Source organism: Pyrus communis, chromosome 4 (genome assembly GCF_963583255.1).
Source record: "Pyrus communis chromosome 4, drPyrComm1.1, whole genome shotgun sequence".
NCBI classification, from domain to species: domain Eukaryota; kingdom Viridiplantae; phylum Streptophyta; class Magnoliopsida; order Rosales; family Rosaceae; genus Pyrus; species Pyrus communis.
Window position 1 is genome coordinate 1,027,327 of NC_084806.1, and position 21,085 is coordinate 1,048,411.

Consider the following 21,085-nt stretch of genomic DNA (forward strand, 5'->3'; position numbering starts at 1 on the left):
CACTATTTTCTCGGCATTGAAGTTCACAGGTCTGCCAAAGGTTTACTTCTCAATCAATCCAAATATGCTATGGATTTACTCAAGAAAACTGATATGCTTGGAGTCAAACCCTGTTCTACCCCTGTTAGTTCCACCAAATTGGATCACTCTGGTAGCCTTCTCCCTGATCCTTCTTCTTATCGATCCACTGTTGGTGCTCTCCAATATCTCACATGGACCCGCCCTGATCTGGCCTTTGCAGTCAATCAAGTCTGCCAATACATGCATAGTCTTCGCACGATTCACTTGCAGGCTGTTAAAAGGATTCTTCGCTACTTGAAGGGTACTATTGACTCAGGTTTATGGTTTTCTAAAGGCAAGCAAGTTCTCACTGCATGGACGGATGCTGATTGGGCAGGATGCCCTGTGGACAGACGTTCCACTAGTGGATATTGTGTGTTCTTGGGTCCTAATCTCATCTCTTGGAGTGCCAAGAAACAAAGCACAGTCGCTCGGTCATCTACTGAGGCAGAGTATCGCTCACTGGCTCATACTGCTGCCGAGCTTAGCTGGGTTTGCAAAATCCTGCACGATATCTCCTTTCCTCTCCTTCAAACTCCACGAATTTTCTGTGACAACAAAAGTGCCATTGCTCTAGCCTTCAACCCGGTTTTTCATGCCCGCACAAAACATGTAGAGATTGATTATCACTACATCAGAGAGAAGGTTCTTCTGGGCCATGTTCATGTTCATCATGTGGCTTCGTTGCTTCAAATTGCAGATATATTCACTAAATCCTTACCTGCTGACAGATTTGCCCAACTTCGCTTCAAGCTCTCAGTTCGATCCCCTTCCTTCTGCTTGAGGGGGTGTATTAAGGATAGTGAAGGACCACCAGACTATGATGAGCATAAGGCACTAGATTAGAACTAGATTAGAACTTAGCTTAGCTGTTAAGCTACAGTATTGATGATGACTCAGCATTGGTTAGATATTTTATGAACATATATATATATATATATTCCTTGTATCCTGCAGATAAGGTTAATGAGAATGATTTCTTCTTTAACAATTGCAATCTCTCTCTCTCTCTTAGTTCTGTAAAGTTCAACAGTGTGATTCACACGCGTGTCAAAAATCGAACTTAAAACAAATTGGGTAGAATATGAATATACAAATCATTTTTACACATTGAAGAAATTTGAAGCAAATCCTATGGAATAAGTAGTAAGAATATATCATATTCCATTATTCCTGTTTGGCCATTTTCATATGTCCAGTTCTACCGTTGGAAACCCTCCCCCAGGCTATTCACTATTTAATCGACCCAATGAACAGTAATTGCCTTTTGCATATCCACCATTGCTTTGAATAGCCCTGGCAATAGGTAATAAAATATTAGTATTTTTTTATTTATAATTAATATTATATTATTAATTTATCTTTCCAATCTCTTCCTGAAACTTCTACCATTTTTGTTTTCTTCTTCCTTCCCACTCTCTCACTTCCCTCTCCCTCATCATCTTCCTTTTTTTCTCCTGCCGACATCTTCCTTCCCGCTCTCTTTTTCTCCGGTCGACAAATCCCTTCCCTTTCAGACACCTTTTATTCCCCTAAACACCACAAATCAAACCCAAAGTTTTATGCCTCCAACCAGCAATTTGAACTCTCTTTGCTCACGGGTCCTCTGATCTTCCACTATTTGCAGATGGACACCGCCATGAGACCAAAACATAGCAGATTATCAAGAACTTTCAGCAAAGTCATCAACCTCCGCACCGCCACGAGCATAATTGCTTCCAGCAATGGCATTTGCCTCCTCGTGTTGAACGGAAAGTTCAAGGACAATCTCGACCGGCGGAAGGATGACAAGAAGGAAGAATAGTTCAGAGTCGGGAATAGAGCGGTTATGGAAGTGCTTATGGCCAAGCTCTTCGCCGGAATCACTTCCATAAAAGCAGCTTACACGGAGCACCGAACCCACCCGCGTCAACCTTGCGTCACCTGATGTCAGTCTTGCGTCACGTGGCCTTCGGGTTCTCGGGTTGGCAACTCCTACTGGGCCTCTCCCTCGGGCTACCTTGCCAACACACGTTGGACTTGCTTGCTCGGGCTTTCTGGCCCTGTTCACGCCCATGTCCATCAGGCTCCAGCACACGCTGAAGCTACTCTGAGGGATCGAAACTGGCTCTCGTGAGCGTGCGATGCTTTACGTGGTGGATCACAACTCTTTACGACGACATGTTTCGGCCTGTCCAGGCTTTATTGACTGCTCGAAACTTGGCCCCCTAGCGGCTATGTCCGACAGTCGTCGCAATATTATGTTATTTTTCTAGGACCCGGCTTCTCTGCCCTCCTACTTCCCATACACTCTCATCCCCTCATATTTTGTGCGGTCACGGTTAAGCCACGTCAACATTTTATATTGATTTTTTTATAGAGATAATAAGACAAAAAACAATAGTAATATAAAATGTTGACGTGATTTAACTGTTACTGCACAAATAGAAGAGGATGTGAGTGTATGAGAAGTGGGAGGGCAGAGAAGCCAGATCCATTTTTCTATCCAAACAACTATTGCTATGAATAATATTTAGGTACCCAGTGACTACTTTATTATCGCTTTTTGATTGGCCTAATTAAATGTGTGGCGTGCTACTTGTTTTTCAAAGTTTTAAAAGAAATTAAAGAGCATATTTATTACTTTTTAAAATAATTCAACACTGAAATGTTATTGGACAAAGTTAAAAGGTGAGTGAGTACTTAAGCATGAATTATCACTCAAGTATTATCCTTAAACTATTTGATACTATTTACTAATTAATTTTTTTTTATTAACTATATATGCTAATTACATACAACAACAACAAAGCATACTCATTCGAACAAATATAAAAAAATTAGACGACAAATTACTCTGTAAATTTAATTATCTATTTTATACACCAGCAATAATTTTACAATCCTCTATAAATATCCTATGTTTTTTTATTTTTAAATTTTGATTTTTATATTTTTGAATAAAATATTAAAAAAATTAAAAAGTCTATCTTATATTCCAAAACAGCATGAAAAATCTCATCCACTAATTCATCTTGCTTTACATACATGAATTCACTTGTGTTTTTATAAAAATTATTTCTAAATATATTTATACTGAAAACGTTTTCAATCATCTTACAAACATTTATAAATCACCACGTTTCTTTTAGAATTTCAAACGGGTAGCGTGGCAACAGCTGGAAGTCACCGGCTCGCCATGTCAGCAGTGCGGTCCAAGCTCGATGATGTAATGCAAGTGGATATTATTTTTTTTAACCTATTTTTTATTTTATTTTCCCTCAGCTTGGAGGGTTGGAGCTGGATCTGATGGACTGTCCAATTACCCATTAAACTACTAGGATTAATTCTGGGATTTGGATCCTAAGCGAAGGAGACGAAGCCTTCTGATCCAAATACACAGATCGTTAGATTTTGATCCAACGATTAAAATTATTATAATTTAAAAAAAAATCTTTTATTTATAACCGTTGGATCAAAATCTAACGGTCTGTATGTTTGGATCAGGAGGATTCGTCTCCCTTACCCTGGAGAGGATCCAGATCCTTAATTCTGGATAAGAACCTGGGACACGTCTAACTACAAGAGAGCGACACGTCGTTTGCGTGACATTTTTGTTTCTAGATATTTGTGTAAAATGACAATGTACCCAGCCGGCGGTTCGGCCATTTTTCCCCGTAAAACTCGAAACAAAAGAAACAGATAAGGTTTTGTGTCAGAGTGCTTACGCGGTATGGACAAGTCCCTCGTGTGGGTCCCACCTCAATGTAGTAAGCCTCGTGGCGGAAACACCAAAGGACAAGGGATAAGAACCAGAGGCGGAATCCACTACTCTCTCCCCTCTCTTCCGAAAACCATCCCAGCCGTCCGTTCTAGTCGCCTCCGTCCTGATACCGAATCCGACGGCTACAAAGTTTTCGTCGTTTTCAATTATCCTTTCTCTTCTTTGAAAAAAACAAAGTAAACCCATTAAATTAGTAACTGTGTGAAAAACAAAGCAAATTGCCCAGAAACATTATCCCCCACTATTTTATGTTTTGCCTCAGTTGGTCTGATCCTCTTCTCTTTAGAGAGAGAAAGAGATGGGAGGGTGGGGAGAGAGGGAGAGAGCGAGAGAGAGAGAGGGGAGCTTATAAGAGAAGACTCTGATCACTGAGAAAGTCCCATGGAAAGGAACCAGATTTTAGGGCCTCCTTTTGTCTCCTACAATCTTTGATTAGATTTTCCATCACCCTTCATATTCTTGTTTCCGTCTCTTCAAATTCCACGAACATAAAAGTAGGGTTTTCTGCAAAAATCTCAGCCGCTGGTAACATCTCAAACTGCTCTCAATTTTATCATTGAAAGTTTGGATTTTTAAATTTTTTTTATTACTCTTCTTGTTGCTATTGCTGTTGGTGTCTTTGGTTTCGGTTCCAATCTATATACTTTTCTCAGAAAGTGTGACGACAATGTCTAGTTGAATGTTTGGGTGTCATGTATTTCTGTGCTGCGTCTGATCTAAATCTGTTCCATTCTTTCTTACCCGGATAACAAGAAAAGTACTTGGTTTTATGCGTTCCCTTTGTTTCGATTCACTTCTCAAAGCTTTTATCTTGCAAGATATGTAGCCAGGAAGAAATGGTGTCGAAATCGTATTCCAATCTTTTGGAGCTTGCGTCCGGCGAGGGAGACTCGTTTGGCCGAATTGGCCGGCGAATCCCACGAGTTATGAATGTGGCCGGCGTGATGTCCGATGTGGATGATGAAGGGTACACGTCTTCATCGTCCAGCCAACGTGACCGAATCATCATTGTGGCTAACCAGCTCCCCATAAAAGCTCAGAGGAAGACGGATGACAGTAAGGGTTGGATTTTCAGTTGGGATGAGAATTCGCTACTCCTCCAATTGAAAGATGGTTTGGGGGATGATGAGATTGAAGTGATTTATGTTGGTTGTCTTAAGGAGGAGATTCACCCGAACGAACAAGATGAGGTTTCCCAATTCCTCCTGGAGACCTTTAAATGTGTCCCAACCTTTCTCCCACCAGATCTTTTCAGCCGCTACTATCATGGGTTTTGCAAGCAACAGTTGTGGCCGCTGTTTCATTACATGCTGCCCCTTTCGCCGGACCTCGGTGGTAGGTTCAACCGATCGTTATGGCAAGCGTATGTGTCAGTGAACAAGATTTTTGCAGACAGGATCATGGAAGTGATTAACCCAGAAGATGATTTTGTCTGGGTACATGACTATCATCTGATGGTGTTGCCGACCTTTTTGAGGAAGAGATTCAACCGTGCGAAACTTGGGTTTTTCCTCCACAGTCCGTTCCCTTCGTCTGAGATTTACAAGACATTGCCTGTCAGGGAAGAGATTCTGAGAGCCCTTTTAAATTCTGATTTGATCGGATTCCATACATTTGATTATGCAAGGCATTTCCTCTCTTGCTGTAGTCGAATGCTTGGTCTTACGTATGAATCCAAGCGGGGTTATATAGGCCTCGAGTATTATGGTCGAACTGTTAGCATCAAGATTCTTCCTGTTGGCATACACATGGGTCAGCTGCAGTCCGTTTTGAGCCTACCCGAAACGGAAGCCAAGGTTGCTGAGCTTATCAAACAGTTCTCTGACCAGGGAAGGACAATGTTACTTGGAGTTGATGACATGGATATTTTCAAGGGTATAAGTCTGAAGCTTTTGGCAATGGAGCAGCTGCTTGTTCAGCATCCAGAGTGGCAGGGGAAGGTCGTGTTGGTGCAGATAGCCAATCCAGCAAGGGGTCGGGGAAAAGACGTGAAAGAAGTTCAGGCAGAGACATCCTCAACTGTGAAGCGAATTAATGAAACGTTTGGGAGACCCGGGTACAAGCCTGTCGTGTTGATTGATGAGCCACTCAAGTTCTATGAGAGAATTGCATATTATGTTGTTGCCGAGTGTTGCTTGGTGACCGCTGTCAGGGATGGAATGAATCTAATTCCATATGAATACATAATCGGTCGGCAAGGAAATGCGAAATTGGACAAAGTTTTGGGGTTGGAGCCGTCCATCCCGAAGAAGAGCATGTTAGTTGTGTCCGAGTTCATTGGCTGCTCTCCTTCTTTGAGCGGAGCAATTCGTGTGAACCCCTGGAATATTGATGCTGTGGCAGATGCAATGGACTGTGCCCTGGAGATGGCGGAGCCAGAAAAACAGCTCAGGCACGAGAAGCATTGTAGATATGTCAGCACGCATGATGTTGGGTACTGGGCCCGTAGTTTCCTCCAGGATTTGGAAAGGACATGTAAGGGCCATTTGCGTCAGAGGGCCTGGGGTATTGGGTTCGGGTTGAGTTTCAGAGTTGTGGCCCTTGGTCCAAACTTCAGGAAGCTTTCTATGGAGCATATAGTGTCAGCTTACAGAAGGACTGCAACTAGGGCGATCCTTCTCGACTATGATGGCACGTTGATGCCTCAGGCTTCCATCGATAAGAGCCCGACTTCTAAATCCATTGAAATCCTGAATAGCTTGTGCAGAGACAAGAACAACATGGTTTTCATTGTTAGTGCGAAAAGTCGCAAAGTACTAGCTGAATGGTTCTCTCCTTGTGAGAAACTTGGAATTGCTGCTGAGCATGGATACTTTCTACGGTAATTTGTGCAAATATCAATTTTTATGCTTATGGAAATGCAGTTTAAATTACAACTAACGATTATATGGAAGCAGGTTAAAGCGAGATGCAGAATGGGAAACTTGTGTACCGGTTGCGGACAGTAGTTGGAAGCAGATTGCAGAGCCGGTAATGAAGCTTTACACTGAAACAACTGATGGTTCCACCATTGAAGACAAGGAAACTGCACTTGTGTGGTGTTATGAGGATGCGGATCCTGATTTTGGATCATGCCAAGCTAAGGAACTTGTGGATCATCTTGAAAGTGTGCTTGCTAATGAACCAGTTACTGTTAAAACCGGGCAGAATGTAGTTGAGGTTAAGCCACAGGTTTGATACACCTCCCCTTGTTAAGTTGAATCTCTGTTGTTCTGTAAAAACTTGCTCTAATCTGTATGACTGTTATCCAAACTGTACACAAGCTTAGTAACACATGTTAAACTGTAAAAGCCAATGAGAAGTTCGGAGAGGGTCGAGAGTTAGAGAATCACGAGGCTAAAATTAGATGTTGAAACCAAGACTGTTAATTGGTATTATTTATATCTTAAATGTGTTTAACTAAAATTTGTAGAGTTAAACAGGTATAGTATATACTTTTAAGCTTTTAACAGATGTAAATTTTGGAAAAGATTATGGCCCTTTTCGGGGCAACAGCTGAAGTATTCTCTGTTTGTTTCCTCTAGCATTAATGATTAGTCGAGTTTTCTTTACTCACTAAGTTCATATGCTTATTGAGTTGGTTGCATAGGTGTGAAAACTTTTCTTCGTATGAATTGTGGAATTTTGCCTTTATATCCTGATTCCTGATATGTCTTATCACGATTGAATATATTTGAAATAGTGTTTTATGAAGCATCCTGTGATAAATTCCTGACTGACTTAATGTATCTAATAGAAAAAAAGAAATATACGAGGCTTCGGGTACTAATTGGATCATGTGAAGCATTCATGTGAAGTGCGAAGTTTGAAACAAAGGGACTTACTGTTATAAGCAATGTGTGTTGACTCAGATTGCTGAACTGGAATTACAATATCTCGATTAGCTGTAACACTCTCGTGTGTATGCAGGGCGTAAACAAGGGACTTGTAGCAAAACGTCTACTTTCCACCATGCAAGAAAGGGAAATGTCACCAGATTTTGTTCTCTGCATAGGGGATGACCGATCTGATGAAGACATGTTTGAGGTAATTACAAGTTCCATATCCGGCCCGTCCATTGCTCCCAGAGCAGAAGTATTTGCGTGCACAGTTTGCAAAAAACCCAGCAAAGCCAAGTATTATCTGGATGATGCCGCGGAGATTGTTAGGTTGATGCAGGGATTGGCATGCGTCTCTGAGCAAACTGTACCTCTGTAAGTTTACCAAAGATAAAGATAGGGCATTGTCTCATTTTCTTTGTGACTGCCAATGAAGGCTGCGCGGTGTATTTCACAGTGCTTCTGTTTCCTTGCTTCTTTCTTTCATCATGTAAAAAGTATGTAGTGTTATGAGAAGCTGTGCAATCGGATACTTTTTTCGCATTTGTTGTTGTAAAGCTGTAAATGTGTTTGTGCATGAAGTCCGAACTCGTTTCACCGCAGTTGATAATCGGCAGTCTTAAACGAGGGAAACCTTGTTCATGTCAATTTCTCTTATGTCTGATTTGGTTTCACCTAGCAGATTGATGTCATTGATATACCGGACGACCCCTTCGGTGCATATGTTAAAAATCTGTTCATTGGTTTTGGATCCGCCGGAGTGGCGCAGTTGGGGTGCCGGAGAGTGAGTCCCCAAGCGAACATCTCCGGTGTGAATGGGGTAATACATTTTTATATTGGCTGGGGCTCTCTTGTTGCTTTTCTTGGTAACTCGGCGGAATTCATACCTTAAGCCTTAAGTTGTCTTGTACGGTATCGTTTGTTGTGTTTTATATGCTAACTTCTTCACATTTGTTCTCAAATGGAATCATAATCCCGGCCGTCAATGATCCTCGTTTTCTGTCGTGTTTCTTGTTTGATTGCTAAGGTTGTTCTGTTACTGTCATATTTTCTTGGATCCTCGCCCATGTCTACGGCTAATGGGATTCTTCTTCCCTTGGCCCATTAGGATTTGGATCCTCTCCTGAGCAGGGGTTCGAATCCTACTAACCCAATAACACGGACCATTGGATTTTGATTCAACGGTTACAATTATTATAATTTTTAAAAAAATCTCTATTTGTAATCGTTTGATTAAAATTCAACGATTTGTGTTATTGAGTCAAGAAGATTCAGATCTTCTGCTCAGGAGAGAATCCAAATCCGACCCTTTAAAAGTAGAAAAATCGGCTAAATCATTAAAATAATTAAGGTAGTGGATTAGATAGACTTGAACTTTATCAAGGTCCCGCACCATAAATTTTTATCCTTCGTTAAAAAAAAAAAAAAAAAAGCAAAAGATGGCAAAGTCACTACAATCACTTTTTTTATGGTTGAGAAAACTTTAAGAGACATTTCAGCTTTCCATTACCACTTTTGGGGAAATTATTAGTTTAAGAAATCGAACGTAGGTTGAACCATATGAAATACGGGTTTGAAATTCCCTACAAACAAATCTACATATATAGACAGGTAAGGGAGTTCAACTAAATTAAAATAACTTTTTAATTTTTTGTAAGAAATATGTTACAAATGACGTGCCTGACATTGATTCATACGTTTTTGTCCATATTAGGGACACTTTTTTAACCTGGGTCAATTTCAGCAACTCAAAAGTTAATAATCTAAGAGTGAGATCTCGTCGTCGGTTTCGCGCTTTCTGCAAAAGTCACCTGTATTTTATGCAATAAGTGCAAAAGAGTGTAAATAGTTCAACAAAAGTCCAATGAAAAATCTAGATGAAGAAATTAACGTGAAGACAAAACCATGGAGAAATTCAAGTGCAAATCATTCAAAAATTATAATTGTAATTACTTGTAATCTGGTGGTGTACGCAGGGAAAGTACTAATGCGCTTGTTTAGCCAACGTATATGATACTCCTCAATCAACTAGAGGCCCTAAAATTTTGGATTTTTGCAAACTTGTAATAATGACTGATTGGAATATTATTTCAAATTAGTGTGGTATGCTCTAAAAAAAGGCGGCGATCCGCTAGCCGTAACCTACTGCGAGTGGCCTCATGGTTTCATCAACGCCGGACGCGATTTAGTTTAGCTTCATTCCGATCACTACTCTCCTCAAAGATGTGTCCGGTAAAGGTTTCTTGTTGCATGCCATCAACCTTTATCTTCGATGTAAGTTTAACTAATATGTAACACATTTTTGGTTCTTAAGTATTCATCTAATGTAAACGTAAGTTGAATTAGTTGATTAAGACAAACCACATTTTTCCTTTTGTATCTTAATTTGAATCTAATTTATTAATTAGGTTTATTTTTAGCTACGCCCCTGTAACTTCATTTGATCTCATTTTGCACACAGTAACTCAAAAGCCACCACTTTACTCCTTGAAACTCAAAATTTGTTCTACTTTGACTTGTGTACTCTCTTTTTTGTCCTTGAAACTTATAGGTCAACATACGTGGGACCCAAAACTCTAGAAGACAATGCCACATGTGCAATAAATTTGATTATAAATTTCTATTACGCGTTAACATTCAACGATCAGACAATATTAAGTTTATAAGAAATTGAAGAGATGAAAAAAATAAAATTGAATTGGATTAGCCTGGTGCAATCAAATCAAATCCACATAAGAAATTACAGATCTAAGGCAATGTTGAGTGATTTTTGAGTTTTATAAAGACGACTTTCGAGTTTCAAGAGATAAAATGAGATCAAAATCGAGTTTTAGATGGCAAAGTGGAGCGCACTATGAGTCTCAGGGAGTAAAGCAGCAAATTTTTTAGTTACATAGGGTAAAGTGAGATTAAATCGAATTCTAGGAGGCATAACTAAAAATAAGCTTATTAATTAATTAAGAATCTTGCTTCGGCTTTTTATTTATTTTTAATTGTGTATGGGTTACGTGCAGACAAGCCTCCAATAGCTGATCTGCAATACTTTCTAGTCTTTCAAGCCCACAAACTTTGGGCTCCGGTTCTGAATGAGCTGGCTCTAGGCCCAGTCTCAAATAGGACAACTCAGTCCCCTGCAATCCACGTCTGCTTGATGAGTCCTCAGCTATATGTAAACACTGCACACGTTAGGGTTGCAAACAGGCCTGTCATAGGGATGCGCTTGTATCTTGAGGGCAGGAAAGCCAACAGGTATTACTACTTGTTGATCACGTTGAGAAATCACACCACATATATATAATGCAGCGGGAATAGAAAGGATTAACAATTGTCAAATCGATAGAGTGATAAACTGAATTTGTTGATCACGCTGAGAAACCCTAATAGTACAACATTACGATGCTAGAATATGTACATATTGATGAAAAATGCCTTCTGTGATCTGATCTCAGGCTAGCCGTCCACCTCCAACATCTATCAAACACATGCCATTCATGTTGCGAAACAAGATAGATGACACACCAACATGGCGACGATCAGATGATATTGCGGACGACCGCTACTTTGAAGCCATAAACTGGAAAAAAGTTTTCCCATGTGTGCACCGTGCTGGTAAAACACGACCCCAAACAGATGTCCTCCAAGAAAGATGCGTCCTTCGTAGTGTGCGGGGTCCAGCTTGTCGTAAAGAAACACGACACAAAGAATGTCGTCCATCTTCGGCTCTTGTTCTCCAAAATCTCAGATCATTTTGTTGTCCAATCAAATTGGACTGAACCACCGCCGGAACATTCCCAAAAGTCGTCCGTCAGGCCTCTTTGGTGCCATAAGTACATCGATTTCCGGGAGTAACTGGTCGAGAGAGAAAGTACTGCCCGATGATAATCAAATGATTGTGGACTCGAGTGTGTTTCCGACAGGGCCTCCGGTGCCACTGCAGTTGAAGTTTGTGAAGTACGTGGATATGTCACGTCTGTGTAGGGCCCACAAGGCGGTCCAGGGTATTGGTTTGTCACCGGAGCTAGGCTCAACTTGGTGAAGGGGAAGATAAGTTTGCAAGTCAAGTTCTCTTCGTTAAACTTCTGTTCACCGTCACCATCAGTCTCCCTCCGAGATTTGATGTACAAGTTGTGGATTTAGAACCCTAATTTTTTAATTCTTTGGTAAATTATTGCACACAAGCTAGCTAGCTTATGTAAGTTTGTCGCTCTAAAAATGTACAGCGAAGAGTAATACTTGGAGAGTTTTATATTACAAGGTTGTAGATAACTCAAATTTATCAGGCTTCTATTTCTTAATAGTTTTTCAGAATAATTTGAGTGGACTTGTAATTAACTATCTCCAAAAAATTAAAATTCTAATTCATTCGATTGCGTGTGATTTTTTTACTATGTTGGCCGCATGTTTGGATCCGAGTTCAAATTCATATTTTTCTAGACCATCGTGTGTATGAAACAAAAGCTAAAAAAGAGTAAAAAGATAGTTAACTATCAGGGCCTGTTTGATGTGCCAGTTGGGATGAATTGCGACCAATTAAAAGGAACTTGAGTCTAGTCAATTGTTTGTTGTGTCCAAATAAAAAGTAGACAAGATAGGACATGATGAATTATATGAATCAACAATAGAGTGGATTATCTAACTCATCCTTACACATAGTTTACATATCCCATCATGAGGTTAGCAGTTTCGCGTTTAATCTTCCTCTCCTCCCTCTGTCATCATCGTCCTCCCTCTGTCAGCACTGTGATCTCTCTCTCTCTCATCACGAGTAGTGTTGAGGACGGGTCGTGACGGGCGATTTTTTGGTGGATTCAGATCAGAGGGTATAGAGATTGACTCCGGTTCAATTTGCAGCAGCGGGTACAGTTCAAATTCGGGTTCTGCGTAGATTTGCGGTGTAACAAGTGGGTTGCGGTTCGTGAGGGAATCAAGTGAGTCGGTGGGTTAAGGCTTGTTTTAATCCAATCCTAACCAGTTATGTTTGTCTGCACCAAGTAATAGAAGAAAAGCCCAACCTATCCAATTCAATCTTCACCCAACTAGTCCAAAATATGAATCTCATCCTGTCCGCCCCACGAATCGTGCCTAGGGTTTATATGCCCCTACTCCGCACGGTTGCTAAGATTTACTTTGTAATTTCGAGTACATTTACATGTATGATCCCCACACTAGGACAACCTACCTACCTACCTACCAATCTATGACTCTGGCCATATGCTAGGCAGTATCTCTTCAGCCATATGTAAATAAAGGGTCACTGCATGTGCTTAAACGTGAAAGCATGCAGTTGTTTCAGTCAAAATATATTCCTCACATCAGCCACCATTGCATATTAACCAACGGAGCTATATTTTTTTATGTATTAATATTATAAAGCTAGAGCTGTCGGGAATCTTTCATCTCCAACCTTGGACCTTATATTACTCCGTAATTAGGTGCTGCATCCATGGTGATTGGTGAGGCCTAGGACCACTATATGCTTTAGCAGATGATATCATTTTTTAAGCCAGAGCGCCCATAAAATATGTATACCCTTAACAAGTAGTCAAGAACACATGACGCGTTACCTTAGGTAACCGTTAATAATCTCGAAATCTAAACCCTAAATTAATTAAAAGATGGACTAGCTAGATATGTCTCGTATTAAGGTCCTAATTTTTACATTGTTGGGATGCTGGCTTACAGTTACTTAACCTGCTTCCTGAAAGTTAACAAATCTACACACACACACACACACACACACACACACACACACACACACACCATGTTGTATGCTAATGATCTAACATTAACATACTGCACAAACACACCCAATGGAGAATAAACTTTTCGTATCAGAGATATACCCTAAGAGATACAGTTGATATGTAAGAGACTCACTACTAATACCACCTAGATATTTTGTGCTAAAACACCATATCTAATAATATGCGGTCAAGTTAAAAATAATAGCGGTGATCTTGGTAATGTGGCATGCTAAACCTAAAAATTTATTAGCAATAGCTAAAAAAGTAGACTGGAATAGCTTTAGGAAGAATATGTATGTGTAATACAAATTGCCATCCATTTAATGTTAATGAGATCGATGCGAGAAATCTGTTAATAGGTAGTAAAAAATGAAGAATATGGCGCAAGGGTAAAATGAGATTAGTGCTTCAAGCTCTATGAAGCTGTCATGTCTTTTAAAGTTAAGCTCCCTATAATTATAGTATAGGGTGGTCCACAACCCTAGCTATCTAGTTATTAACTTCCCTCCCACCAAATTGTCACTATATATAATGATGATGGTCATCTATCTGGCCACATTTTTATATACTAAGTACGTAGACTTTATTTGTTTAAATACTGACTAATTAACGAAACCCAGCAAACCCTAACAGTGGTCCTCCATCTGAACATTTTATAGTATATAGATGTACGTAAGCGCGCGCGCGCACACACACACACACATTATACATATAGATGTATTATAGCTCCTAAATCGACAATTAGACGGTATCTTAATTTACAAAGTCTTCTGCAGCATCTTTTGACGCAATGCTTTCGGGTATACCAACTTGAATATTTTTTTTCCAAGAACAATCTTGAAGTTTTAAGTTTTAAGTTGGCTATAATTATGTTTGTGTTAACTTATATGCTGGGTTACATATAAATGTCATATATGCGGTTCATTACATTGCCAATGCATGCTTTCATGAAAAGGACTGCAAAAGATATTATATAAAAAAATTGAGTAAATTGTAGCGGTCGTCCCTTAATTTTAATGAAATTGGAGCAATAGTCTCTCAACTAAAAATTCATTATCATTGGTCCATCAACTTATCAAAATGTGTAGTTATAGTCTTTTTCGTCAATTCCGTCAGAATTCTGTCAAAATAAGTTTATGTTAGAAAGACCATTTCTACAATTGGGTTAAAATTGAGGAACCATTTAGAGAAAATCATCATGATTAAGTAATTTGAAAGAAAATTCTCGACAAAGGTTTTTCACACTAATTGCACATGCACGTTATATAGATTGATATGGATGGCCCTGCGAAAGATTTACTTTGCCCTGCATAGATATTAGATCACGTGTAATTGGTAAGGACAATGCTTGGGTGACTAAATTTGTAGACAAAATTTTGTAAAGTAAATGATATGGAAGTTGATAATTAGATTATGACTCAGGTATTAATAAACGTGCTCATTCTTATTGGTAACACATCATTTATATTTAATTCGGTTTGGTTTTTAAACTTTTAAAACCGAAGCAAACTAGTAACTTTCGATTTTGTTCGAATAACTTTCAATTTTGTTCGAATAACTTTCAATTTTGATCGGTTTCTTCAAGTTCAATTTGGGTTTTTTCAGTTTTGACCCGTGACCAATTCCATTTTTTAGTTTTTTTAGCCCACCCCTATCCAAGCAGAGAAAGACAAAAAAGTCAAAGTAAGAGAAGACTGCATACATACTTTTTTGTCTTTCGAAGTCAAGGTAAATGAAGAAAGTATGATATTATCAGTTCAATTTTTAACCAGCCAATACCTCAACTTCTTTTTCGTTTGTTTCTAGGAGCAAATTATAGACCACACAACGTGAAATTCGTACACTTCGATTCTTATTTATATGTTTGGATACTTTTTTATTTGTAGTTGGTCCTTATTCATACCTTATGACTTATTGTCTTACTCTCGTAGCCACGGCAATTAGGGCATCAAGGGTCAAAAAGTAGTTGAAGTTACTTTTTTTATTTTTACATTATAGCCGATGTTTCAAAACATTATAATTTAAATAGAGAAGATAGCACATTGTTTTAACCAACTTGATTAGCTTGCATCTCCTTCTATAGAAGTCAACCTTGGGATAATACATGTCAATTTGACAATATAATTGAAATAAGTACCATATATTTATATAGAAGTCAGCCTTCTTTAGATTGGATCCATGTCAATTCACAATATAGTCGAAATAATTATTCATATATTTATAACTAGCTAGGATTAATTAATATAAGGCATGCATAATGTATCTGTGGTGGTACCACCAAGTTGCATGAGCATTTGTTCACGCCTTTAATTGTTCTATATAATACCACACCTACTGATCTTAGCCGTCACAAATCAAATCTACTTGCCTCTATAAGCTTCTGATAGATATATGGCAGAAGGGGGCAAAGGAACATTGCAGGTTTCAGCTGTTTCCATGAATCTCAACGGAGATCGTGAAAATAGTGCGATACCGATCACAGCTTCGTTGCCTATGAACGCTGGAAAAGGCACTTACAGCTACTTCAACAACTCCTGCAGCCAGGTATGATGTATTTGTGTTTTATTTTTTTAAATATATATCATGCATATCACGGATGCATGAAACCCTTGATACGTCACGGCTTCGACAAAAAAGAATATGGCCAAAATGTCCCTCAGCCAAAAAAAAGAATGCATAAAATAATACAAGGCTAATTTTGTAATCTTAACAGTGTTTTTTTTTTTTAAAATAAATACTTTTTAATGCAGTTTTTATTTTTTTTAATAATTAGTACTCATAATAGGTTAGCAATGATGTAATTCAATTTCTCTATTTTTAAACACATTCAAAACATCTTCAAATACGTGTAATGCTGTTTATAAAAAAAGGTCTTTTACACGCGAATAATAATATGATTAAATAAATTGTCAAATGATTGTTTTTTTTAAACAAAATATATGATCTACACTAAGGGGCAGGAGAGGAGATGAGTTTAGCCTGACAATGGAGAAATTTTTAATTGTGATGGAAACATGAGTGGTACACCACGTGTGGGCTTTACCAATATTATTATAATCATGTGCATGCTAGACATATACATACAAAGTTTCATTCTCCTACACACATAGTCTAAGTAAATTTTGGTCACCCGCGGTTCAATTTTAATCTAATAGCAGATTACAACAATTTTCTTAGGCCATGTAGTCTACGAGAACAGGGCTCTATATACATGCATGATAGTTTTTATATCAAGCTTCAGTTTTTGTTTTCATCTGTTGCTGGCAGAACCAACATTGGGGTACTTGTTGCAAATGACCCCAAAAAATTCAAATATCTCTCCTTTGAATTTTTATATGACCCCAGTAAGACCAAATCAATGGTTGGGGTTAAAACCTAATTTTTAGCCCGAAAAATTAGGTTCTAACCTAAAAACACTTTTTCTCCTCTAATGATTTTAGCTTAACATTTTAATACAAAATTATTAAAGAATGATTTTAGCTTCTATTTTTTTTTTCGTAATGTTTAAAAAAAATAATTTATGTAGATTATTTTAATTTATTTTTATGAACATTTTAACCTAAAAATATTTAAATCCGACAACCCTAAACCTACCTCATTCTTACACATATGCACCACATGAAAGAACATGGAAAACCACACAACCTACCTGATTCTTAAACACAAATACATATAGGTGGGTACAAAGAAAAAAAAAAGAATTGTTTGATGAAAGTAAATCTTATGTGGATGTTTGCACAAATACATAGATATTTATAGAGTTTCTAGATGAATTTTGATTTAAATATTTTTTTAATTGTTTAAGCCGTTGGATTTAATTTTATGTAAGATCTTTTTTTTACCGTATATTTGCTCATATTCGATCTCAACCGTAAGATTTAATGTACTAATAAATTTGATTTTTTAAGAAAGTTTGAATCTAAGCCAACGGTCCAACCTCGTGGGTCGTCCCATAAAAAAATAGTCGTTGATCTTTCCACAAGTGACCGATAATGTCAGCATTTGTGTTCCAGCCACTAACATTGCCTCATTTTTCTAGGTTAAATTTGGCCCAAAAATAAGTTTTAACCTAAAACTTTTTATAGCTCAATGATTAGAGAAGTTTTGGATGAGTTTAAAACATAAATTTTGAGTTTTAATACAACCACTGAAGTTGGTCTACTGCCTAAGGCAACAAAATAGGGAGACCATGAATGAATATATATATATATATATATATATATATTTTTTTAATTTAATTTAAACCTATCAAAATTACAACCTTTCCATAATTAGGAGAGCTTTTTCAATGGTCAATATTGTGACGAATCTACGTTGTATTGAAAATTAGTAGTTGAATAATCGCTTGATTGTATACAATGAAAAATACATTTGATTCTATTGACATGAATATATATTGTGATATGACGTTTGTCAAATATGAGAACGAAAGTATGATTATTATATATATTTTTTTGGATAAACGATATTATATACATAAGGGGTGAGAGAGTGGGTTAAACCTCATAATTGGCTAGTAATAATGTGGTTCAAATTCGTTTTTGGCGAGAATTGGACCTGAGACCTGTCACTTATAAGTAAAAAGGAATATAACTAGATCGTAGTACTAAATGTCAAGTATGATCAATTTTTTTAAAATTATTGTTTATGATCCCATAGTTGTAAATTCCTGGATCCGCCTGAAACTGTATGGTGCCCATATATTTGCTACCTACAATGTCACATTCTGGCCCAGGGTCCACCACATTCCAGGCCCGCTCAACCACCGTAACACGATATTGTCCGTTTTGGGCCCCGACCACGCCCTCACAGTTTTGTTTATGGGAACTCATAGGAGAACTTCCCAGTGGGTCACCCATCATGGGAGGGCTCTCGCGCGCTACTCGCTGAACTTCTGAGTTCCCATGGAACCCGAAGCCAGTGATCTTCCAAAAGGTCTCGTGCTACGTAGGGATGGGAATATACATATAAGGCTTACAAGATCCACTCCCCTGGGCGATGTGGGATGTTACAATCCAGCCCCTTTAGGGGCCCGACGTCCTTGTCGGCACACCATGGCCAGGGTTAGGTTTTAATACCAAATTGACACACCCCAACCGAAATCAAGGCGTGATGACCAGCATGCCTTGATTTCGATCGGGGTGTGTCATACAAGCCTAGCTAGCTAACTACACGCCCTATGATCTTGCTTTTATTTTTTAGGAAAACTAACGAAAAGTTCAAAAAAACTTTAGTTTTAATGAAAAATGACAAATAAAGATGTAAAGAATAGTACAAGGGAAATGTAAAAATATGGTTTTTCGTTAAAAATGAACAGTATTGGGAATGTTTTGTTAAAACTTCCTTTTTTTTCCCCTTAAATTCATACCAGAGAATAAAAGGCTAAAGAGAAGAATTATGTATTTGGAGAGAGATACTTAATTTTTTTTTTTTCCTTATACTTTTTAAAATTTAACAATATATAATCAGTTCCATCCAACTGCGTATCGGGGTCTCCATTAACATTTTAATATTGGCTTTAAATTTAACAAGTCGAAATTGGTTTCTTTCCAATAAAGTTTGGATTCACCTCCACTGGCCACAAATTGGTTTATTAAAAAGGAGAATTAATAAAAAGGATTTGAAAATTTTGAGTTTTAAAGATAAGGATAAAATAAAGGGTAAAATGAATAATATCATGATTGACTTTTTAGTGTAAAAATGTGGTTTTTCGTCAAAGTGAACAGTACCGGGAGCTTTTCGTTAAAGTCCCCTTTTTAAAATGTTGGATGGACAAATACAAAACCTTTGCTTTTGTATTTTTCTTAATTAAGGGAATTGTTTTTAGCACTCTTAAAATCTCATTTTGCACTCCAAACTTTATATAATTAGAAAGAAAAATACATTTGTGAGGAGTATAAAATGAAAATTTTGAAATACTAATAACAGTTTCTTTAATTAATATTATTTTAGATACGATATTAGCCAAGTTTGTTATAGAGCAGTATGCTCCCCTTTTGGAATCTATTTAACTTATTCTTTTCTTAATTTAGATGAATTTTGTAATAGGTTAATAGAACCATTAATTTTGCAGAGACTGTGCACTGAGGATGAGAAGAGAAAATTCATTGAGGAAATTGAGCAGAAGCTTGATATGAAAAAACTCTTCTCTCTTTCAAACACCATTCGTCTTGCGGACTTGGGATGTGCCACTGGACCAAACACTTTCATGATAATTCAAGACATACTAGAAGCCATGCAACGCAAACACCAATCCCAATTATCCCAATCATGTCTCAACGACGATCAACATTCTGATGATCATCAAATGCCTGAATTTCAAGTCTTCTTTAACGACCAAGAGTCGAATGACTTCAACACCCTCTTCACCTCTCTCCCACAAGACAAGCAATACTTTGCAGCCGGCGTGCCCGGTTCTTTCCATCACCGTTTGTTTCCTGAGTCATCTATCCACTTTGTGCATACCTCATTATGTCTCCACTGGATCTCCAAGTCGCCGGAAGTATTGCAAAACAAGGCCTCTCCGACATGGAACAAGGGCAGGATTCACTACACAAGTGCACCGGATGAAGTAGTTGAGGCTTATGCGTCCCAGTTTGCGGAGGACATGGAGAATTTTTTGAATGCTAGGGCCAAAGAGCTTGTGCCTGAAGGAATGATGGTAATGATCTTGGTTGGAATTCCCAAGGGGATGCCTTATTCAGAAATTCCAATGGGTATGATGTGCAATGGTTTATCGTCTAGCCTCATGGACATGGCAAAAGAGGTAATATTTATAACTCATTAATAATATAAACTCCTATAATTTACGGTAAAATTTATTAATAATCAACTTTGAGGTGTGTTAGGATATCACATAATGGACAAAAACAATGAAAGTAGAATTTCACATATTGGGGTTCTAATAGCGAAGAGAGGCCAATATAAGTGTTTTCACATGGAAATATACGTGGATAGAACTTTTTCAATGAAACTGCATTGAACAGGCAATAAAGCACGTTTATGGTGTCAGTTTATTGTATGTTTAATTAGTGTTCTCTAATAAAAAGTTTTATTTTTTATTGAAGCAAAACCATATTTTTTTTACTTCTTTTTCCCCCCTCAAAGAGGAGATATTTTAGAGTATAAAAGAATCGTTGGCTCATAAACATAATTAAATAGATTTGATAAAAAAGAAGTTAATAGATAGATCACCAGAAAAGAACAACTGCCTAACTTAACTGAAAATATGGTGCCATTTCTTTTCCTTCCGCAGGGAATAATTGAAGAAAGTGAAGTAGATTCCTTCAACTTGCCATTTTATGCAGCCTCTCTAGAGGAGATGGAGGAGATAGTAGAGAAAAACGGGTGTTTTAGGATAGAGAGAATGGAGTTGACAAACCCAGCAGCATATCTGAAAGGTGGTCCAGTTGACATACCAGTTTGGGTCACGAATGTGAGGGCTGCAACGGAGGGAATGTTTGCCAAACACTTTGGAAGTGAGGTTATGGAAGAAATGTTTGGAAGATTGACCGATAAACTTGTAGACATTGCCGAACTCATAAACTCACGATGCGAAGTCAAAAGTCAGTTGCTTACTGTTCTCAAGCGCAAATGACTCTGACTGAAACTGGAAATTAATGTTACTAGCTTCATCTTATTTAAGAAAATAAATATAAGCAAAAGGAGAGATGAAATTGGAATTCATCATCAACTGGGAG

General features: G+C 38.0%; 2 protein-coding genes and 1 pseudogene across 2 annotated transcripts; all 3 read left to right on the forward strand.

Annotated features, from left to right (window-relative positions):
• Window positions 1-4,042: 4,042 nt before the first annotated feature.
• LOC137732428 (alpha,alpha-trehalose-phosphate synthase [UDP-forming] 6) lies at window positions 4,043-8,289 on the forward strand. Its single transcript, XM_068471737.1, has 4 exons — window positions 4,043-4,348; window positions 4,642-6,644; window positions 6,721-6,994; window positions 7,733-8,289. The coding sequence occupies exons 2-4, from the start codon at window positions 4,660-4,662 to the stop codon at window positions 8,018-8,020; spliced, it is 2,547 nt and encodes an 848-aa protein (XP_068327838.1). The 5' UTR covers window positions 4,043-4,348; window positions 4,642-4,659; the 3' UTR covers window positions 8,021-8,289.
• Window positions 8,072-11,778, forward strand: LOC137731199 (MACPF domain-containing protein At1g14780-like; annotated as a pseudogene).
• A 3,998-nt stretch (window positions 11,779-15,776) lies between these two features.
• On the forward strand, window positions 15,777-20,982 carry LOC137730856 (loganic acid O-methyltransferase-like). Its single transcript, XM_068469847.1, has 3 exons — window positions 15,777-15,929; window positions 19,459-20,151; window positions 20,641-20,982. Exons 1-3 carry the CDS (start codon window positions 15,777-15,779, stop codon window positions 20,980-20,982), a joined length of 1,188 nt encoding a protein of 395 aa, XP_068325948.1.
• The last annotated feature ends 103 nt before the right edge of the window (window positions 20,983-21,085 follow it).